Here is a 6,301-nt window from a genome sequence, read left to right as displayed (position 1 = left end):
ATTTTTTGAGTGGGTGGAGGTCCTGGAACTGCAGTGTTTATGACCAAGTGAAGTCATGCAGGCAGTGTCTACATTTGGCAGTGATGCCTGGTTCAACCTCCCTGCTCACACCTGTCTGCATTCAGAGCAATGGTGATGAGTGCTGAGAGTCTGCAGAGGCTGCGCTGATTGGAATCTGACCTATGTGACTCCTCACTCTCAGAATTTCAGGGTGAAGTGAGGGGCTACAGTCCATAGGGTAGCAAAGAGTCAGACACGACTGAAGTGACTTAGCACACACACACGAGGGACCTAGAAGATTATCCTTTCCCAGTCCCACTCTGCACTGGGATGCCTTCTATCAAACTCTTCTTTGGTTTAGAAGTATTGAGAAGCAAGTGAGGGATGGATCTTTTAACCTATTGAGATGTTGCACATTAGTGATTAGAGGCCCCACCAACCCAGCCACCCAAGCACTCGTGTCCCTACTTCACAAGAAACTTTCACTATTGTGCAAAGTGTCAACAGCCTCCAAGAGAAATAGGTAAAAGGTGCACTTCAGGGGGCAGTAAGAGTCACTCCAGCCTTAGTCAAATGGAAAAAGGGGACCCTAGGAAGCAGAGATGAAGGGGCAAATCGGACACTGAATCCATAGGAAGCAATTTCAGGCCAACTCCAAGGTAAGACACTGAACAAAATCACCTTGATGCCTAGGTGAGACATGGGGTATTAAAGAGATGATGAGGGTGCGTTCACAAGGCTGAGTGGACCTAAAAGTATGGTGAGCCATGGGCAGCAAGGTCTAGAAAGATGGAAGACAAGGAGAGAGGGGATCGGCATTGTTTCTGTATCATGCTGTAGCTGACTTTGGCTCACTCCCATCAGTTGGGGAATGGAGTTGTGAGACTAACAACAACAAACATACTGAACTCTCAGGTTTGAAATTCCTCAAACCCCAGCGTGTCAGGATGGCCTTGATGTTGAGTTTGGCTTGAGGGCTGGTATGTTTGGGTGAGAGCTGGAGGGACAATGCCAGTGGAAGCTTTAAAATGAGACCTCGAATAGATTCGCTCTAGGCAGAAGCCAGCACTTTTATCTCAAGGTCTTAAAGCTGCACTTTGTCACCCAGGTGAGAAAAAAACAAAATCAAAAGTAGAAATATTATGCAGGGGATTATTGACTATTGGGGTCCCTTCCATCCCTAAGACTCTGTAAAATGTTCATCAGCAAGAGACTATTGATACAAAATTGATTTGCAAGCAGAATGTGTGAGCTTGTTTTAATTTTTAACTAATGAATTCACTCTTTTAAAGTATATAATTCAGTGCATTTTAGTATATTCACAAAGTTGTACAACCATCATCACTAATTCCAGAAATTTCAAACTTCCCCAAAAGAAATCCTATACCCATTAACAGTTATCTCCATTCCCTCCCCACCCCGACTCCTGCCCCCTGGCAACCACTAATATACTTTCTGTCTTATGGACTTGCTTATTCTGGATATTTCCTATAAATGGAATCATACAACACGTGGTCTTATACGTCTGATTTCTTTCACTTAGAATAATGGTTTCAAGGTTCATCGATATTGTAGCATGTGTCAGTACTTCCTTCCTTTTCAAGGCTGAACAGTTTAAGAGACATTCCATGGAAACATTTAGTTTATCCACTCATTAGTTGATTGACATTAGGGCTGTCTGAGATTATTTTAAAGGAATGGTTATATATGCATTTTCTGTCCACCCTCTTTCAAATTAAGGAAAATCAGTAGCAAAATGAAGTAATGCAAGCAAGTAAACCAGCCAGCAACTGGTACTTAGAAGAACGGCTTCCTTGATTTTTAGGGTATGTCACTGGAGAATGGGACCAAGATTATGGGGTTGAGTTTAAAACTCCTGATGACTTCCAATCCCCTGGAAGAGTCTACCCACTAAGACATCAGTTAATTCACTGGGAAGTCCTTGGACCAGCAGGAAGAACTAAGAGCCATGGTCTGGATCAGGGATTTTTTATCTGTCTTTCAAAGACTCCTAACGTTTCATAGAAGTAACACAGGCCCACCAAGGGCGCTGGGGTACAGGTGGATAGGACTTGGAGTCCAGCCCCCATCCCAGCTTTAACTACAGCAGCTTTCATTTTAATTGCTTTCTTTGTTGCAGTTGCCCCTAAGAGTTCATCTGGCACAAATAAAGAGAAATGGCTAAACAAATGTTTGGCAACCACAGGTAGGTGACTGTGGTGGCATCCTTGGCCTAGAGCTGGGTCTCCCTGGTAGCTGTTCTTCTGAGTTCTTCTGCAGAACCTTCACGCTGGGGTTTGAGGAATTTCAGACCTCTGTGTAGGCCTTAAGCCCATCTTCCCCCAGCTCCCTCCCATTGCCAGATTCCTTAAACCCTCCAAATGGCGTGTGGCAGGTGACAATGTTTACCCACACTGTTCCAGTTTGGAATGCCTGCGTGAAATACATGGCTTTGTCCAGATCCTGGGTGAACACAGCAGCAGCCAAGCCATACCTGGTGTTGTTGGCCTTCTCAATCACCTCCTCGATCTTCTTGAACTTAAACAGTGGCTGCACGGGCCCAAAGATCTCCTGCCTAGCGATCCTCATGTCATCTTGCATACCACCAAAGACGGTAGGCTTGATGAAGAAACCTTGTTCTCCAAAACGCTCCCCACCACAGAGAAGTTTTGCCCCTCCTTCTGGCCAAGCTAGATATAGCCCAGAATTCATTCAAACTGTTCCCTGTCCACCTGGGGCCCCTGTTGGGTGTCCAGCTCAAATGGGTTTCCGACTCTCCTCTGCCTAGCTTTCTCCATGGTTCTCTCCAGAAACTCATCATAGATGGATTCTTCAATGAAGGTCCGGGAACCCGCACAGCAACGCTGGCCCATGTTGAAGAATAGGGCCTCGTTGGACTGCTCCACGGCATGGTCCATGTCGGCATCAACCAAAACGATGCTCGGGCTCTTCCCGCCCAGCTCCAGTGTTACTCTCTTGAGGCTGAAATTGCCGGCCACCTTCTGGATCAGGTGGCCCATCTCGGTGGAGCCGGTGAAGGCAACTTTGATGATAGCCTTGTGATGGGCAATGGCTGCTCCTGCTGTTGGGCCATAGCCTGTGATGATGTTCACCACCCAGGGGGTAAAGCCCGCCTCCTTGCTGAGGGAGGCCAAGTACAGGGCAGAAAGGGGTGTCTGCTCTGCCACCTTCATGACCACAGCGTTGCCTGTGGCAAGTGCCGGGGTGAGCTCCAGGTCTGCATGACCAACGAGAAGTTCCATGGGATTATCTGGCCACACGCTCCAACAGCTCGTGCCAGGTGAAGCAGAAATGCTCACCATCCATGGGGACGGTCTTGCTGCGCCACTTGTCCGCCCAGCCAGCAACGTACCGGTACCCCTTGATGACCGCACCCAGCTCCAAGACATAAGACTCTTGGAAAGGCTTCCCATTGTCCAGCGTCTCCAGTGAGGCTAAGTAGACGCAATCCCTTTCCACTAGGTCAGCCAGGTGGTTCAGCAGCTGGCCTCGCTCTGAGGCATCCATCTGGCGCCATGGAGACCCCAGTTAGAAGGCTGCACGGGCTGCCTTCACTGCCAGATCCACGTCAGCCCAGTCCCCTTCAGCCATGTGGCCGATGACCTCTCCCATGGCAGGATTGACTGTAGAGAAAGTCTCCATGCTGACTGCATCATGCCACTCATTGCTGACGAGCAGCTGGTTGTAGTGGATGTCTGGGTTTGGGATGGGGCTGGGAGGGCTGCTGCTGAGAAGTACCAGGTGGCAGAGTGGTGCAGGGCAAACAGCCGGGGCACCAGGAAGCGCAGCATGCTGAGTACTCTATAGATGGACAGGAGCCAGGGTGAACAGGCAGAATGAAGCAGGGGCCCCCAAAGGCCCACCAGCTAAGATGTTCCAAGAATCTGGAGTAACGGGGTGCCCCCTCCTAAAACATGGATCCAAAGGGCTACAAAAGCCCTGAAGAACACTTTGGTCCAAGTCTGCTGTGTCCCATCTAGCCTCTGGCTCACTCCTTCACCTCTTCTGGGTCTCGGCTCAAATGTTACCCTCTCAATAAGGCCTTCCCTGTGCTCTGCTGTGCTTAGTCACTCAGCTGTGTCTGACTTCTTGGGACCCATGGACTGTAGTCTGCCAGGCTCCTCTGTCCATGGGATTCTCCAGGCAAGAATACTAGAGTGTGTTGCCATGCCCTCCTCCAGGGGATCTTCCCAACCCAGGAATCGAACCTAGATCTCCCCCATTGCAGGCAGATTCTTTACCATTTGAGCCAGTAGGGAAGCCCAAGAATACTGGAGTGGTAGCCTATCCCTTCTCCAGGGGATCTTCCTGGCCCAGGAATTGAACCAGGATCTCTTGCATTGCAGGCAGATTCTTTACCAGCTGAGCTATATAGGGAAGCCCAAGGCCTTCCCTAACCGCCCTTTATAAAATTGCCACCTTCTTCAGCCCCAGGACGGTCTCTCCCCCATGTTGTGCTCTATTTCCCCCCATCTAACATACCAAATAGTATATGTATATGCTTACATGTTTATTGCCTGCCTCTCCCCAATAAAATGTCAGCTCGATAAGAGCAGGTATTTTTTTCCTGTTTCATTCATTGCTATGTTGTTGATGCCTCGAATTATGCTGGCTACAGAGCAGCTGCTCAGTAGGTAGTTATTAAATGATACACCAAGGAAACTAAACATCAAAATATCCACTGAGGCTGTTTAATTGACCTAGTGAAGTGAAAGTGAAGTCGCTCAGTCGTGTCCGACTCTTTGCAACCCCATGGACAGTAGCCTACCAGGCTCCGCCGTCCATGGGATTTTCCAGGCAAGAATACTGGAGTGGGCTGCCATTTCCTTCTCCAGAGGATCCTCCCAACCCAGGGATTAAACCTGGGTCTCCTGCATTGCAGACAGACACTCTACCGTCTGAGCCACCAGGGAAGCCCCTTAATTGACCGAAGGGTAGAGTAAAAACCAGAGGGACTCAGAGCCAGAGCCGTTCTCTGAGAGAGGGGCTTGCTTCACTTCACCTCTGTGCCTGTTTCTTCACATGTGAAATGCCTCATGGGGCTACACTGAATGGCGTTGTGCATATAAAAAGCCTGGCACAACTACCCAGGTCATCAGAGCTTGGCACCCTCAGAAACCAGCCCAGCTCAGCCCTTCAGGCACTGCTTCAGCTTTCCCAGGAGTGCAGTGAGTCCGGCAGCTGGAAAGAAGACTCTGTTTACTTTGGCCTGCAACTCTGAAAACAGTGTAGACTTTATTAAAATGACACCTATAACATTTAAGGGCTTCCCAGGAGGCTCTAGAGGTAAAGAACCCTCCTGCCAATACAGGAGACACAAGACTAGGGTTTGATTCCTGGGTCCGGAAGATTCCCTGGAGGAGAATATGGCAACCAACCCCAGTAATGTTGCTGGGAGAATCCCATGGATAGAGGAGCCTGGCGGGCTACAGTCCATAGCGTCACAAAGAGCTGGACACGACGGAAGCAACCTAACACACATACACATACACAACATTTAAACAGTCTATAAAATTTATTCAATGAAATTTAAATAGTATATAAATTTCCTAGATTCACTGAAGCAGTTAACCCTTGCCATCTCTTGTTTGACCACTTCCAATTTGCCTTCATTCATGGACCTGACATTCCAGGTTCGTATGCAATATTGCTCTTTACAGCATCGGATCTTGCTTCTATCACCAGTCACATCCGCAACTGGGTATTGTTTTTGCTTTGGCTCCATCCCTTCATTCTTTCTGGAGTTATTTCTCCACTGATCTCCAGTAGCATATTGGGCACCTAATGACCTGGGGAGTTCCTCTTTTGGTATCCTATCATTTTGCCTTTTCATATTGTTCATGGGGTTCTCAAGGCAAGAATACTGAAGTGGCTTGCCATTCCCTTCTCCAGTAGACCACATTCTGTTGACATCTAGGAATCAGTGAACTAAAATGGACTGGAGTAGGTGAATTTAACTCAGATGACCATTACATCTACTACTGCAGGCAGGAATCCCTCAGAAGAAATGGAGTAGCCATCATGGTCAACAAAAGAGTCTGAAATGCAGTACTTGGATGCAATCTCAAAAATGACAGAATGATCTCTGTTCATCTCCAAGGCAAACCATTCAATATCACAGTAATCCAAGTCTATGCCCCAACCAGTAATGGTGAAGAAACTGAAGTTGAACGGTTTTATGAAGACTTACAAGACCTTTTAGAACTAACACCCAAAAAAGATGTCCTTTTCATTATAGGGGACTGGAATGCAAAAGTAGGAAGTCAAGAAACACCTGGAG

At 47.9% G+C, this 6,301-nt stretch overlaps 1 protein-coding gene across 1 annotated transcript; it reads right to left on the bottom strand.

Moving 5' to 3' along the window:
* Positions 1–2,307: 2,307 nt before the first annotated feature.
* ALDH1B1 (aldehyde dehydrogenase 1 family member B1) lies at positions 2,308–3,812 on the bottom strand. Its single transcript, XM_068974508.1, is given in 5 exon segments — positions 2,308–2,672; positions 2,675–3,232; positions 3,235–3,291; positions 3,294–3,740; positions 3,743–3,812. Coding segments are annotated over 5 exon segments (1,497 nt in total).
* Between the last annotated feature and the right edge of the window lie 2,489 nt (positions 3,813–6,301).

The sequence above is a fragment of the Capricornis sumatraensis genome, chromosome 6, assembly GCF_032405125.1.
Source record: "Capricornis sumatraensis isolate serow.1 chromosome 6, serow.2, whole genome shotgun sequence".
NCBI lineage: Eukaryota > Metazoa > Chordata > Mammalia > Artiodactyla > Bovidae > Capricornis > Capricornis sumatraensis.
The sequence above is the reverse complement of the archived record's forward strand: the minus strand, read 5'-3'. Positions and strand labels throughout refer to the sequence as shown.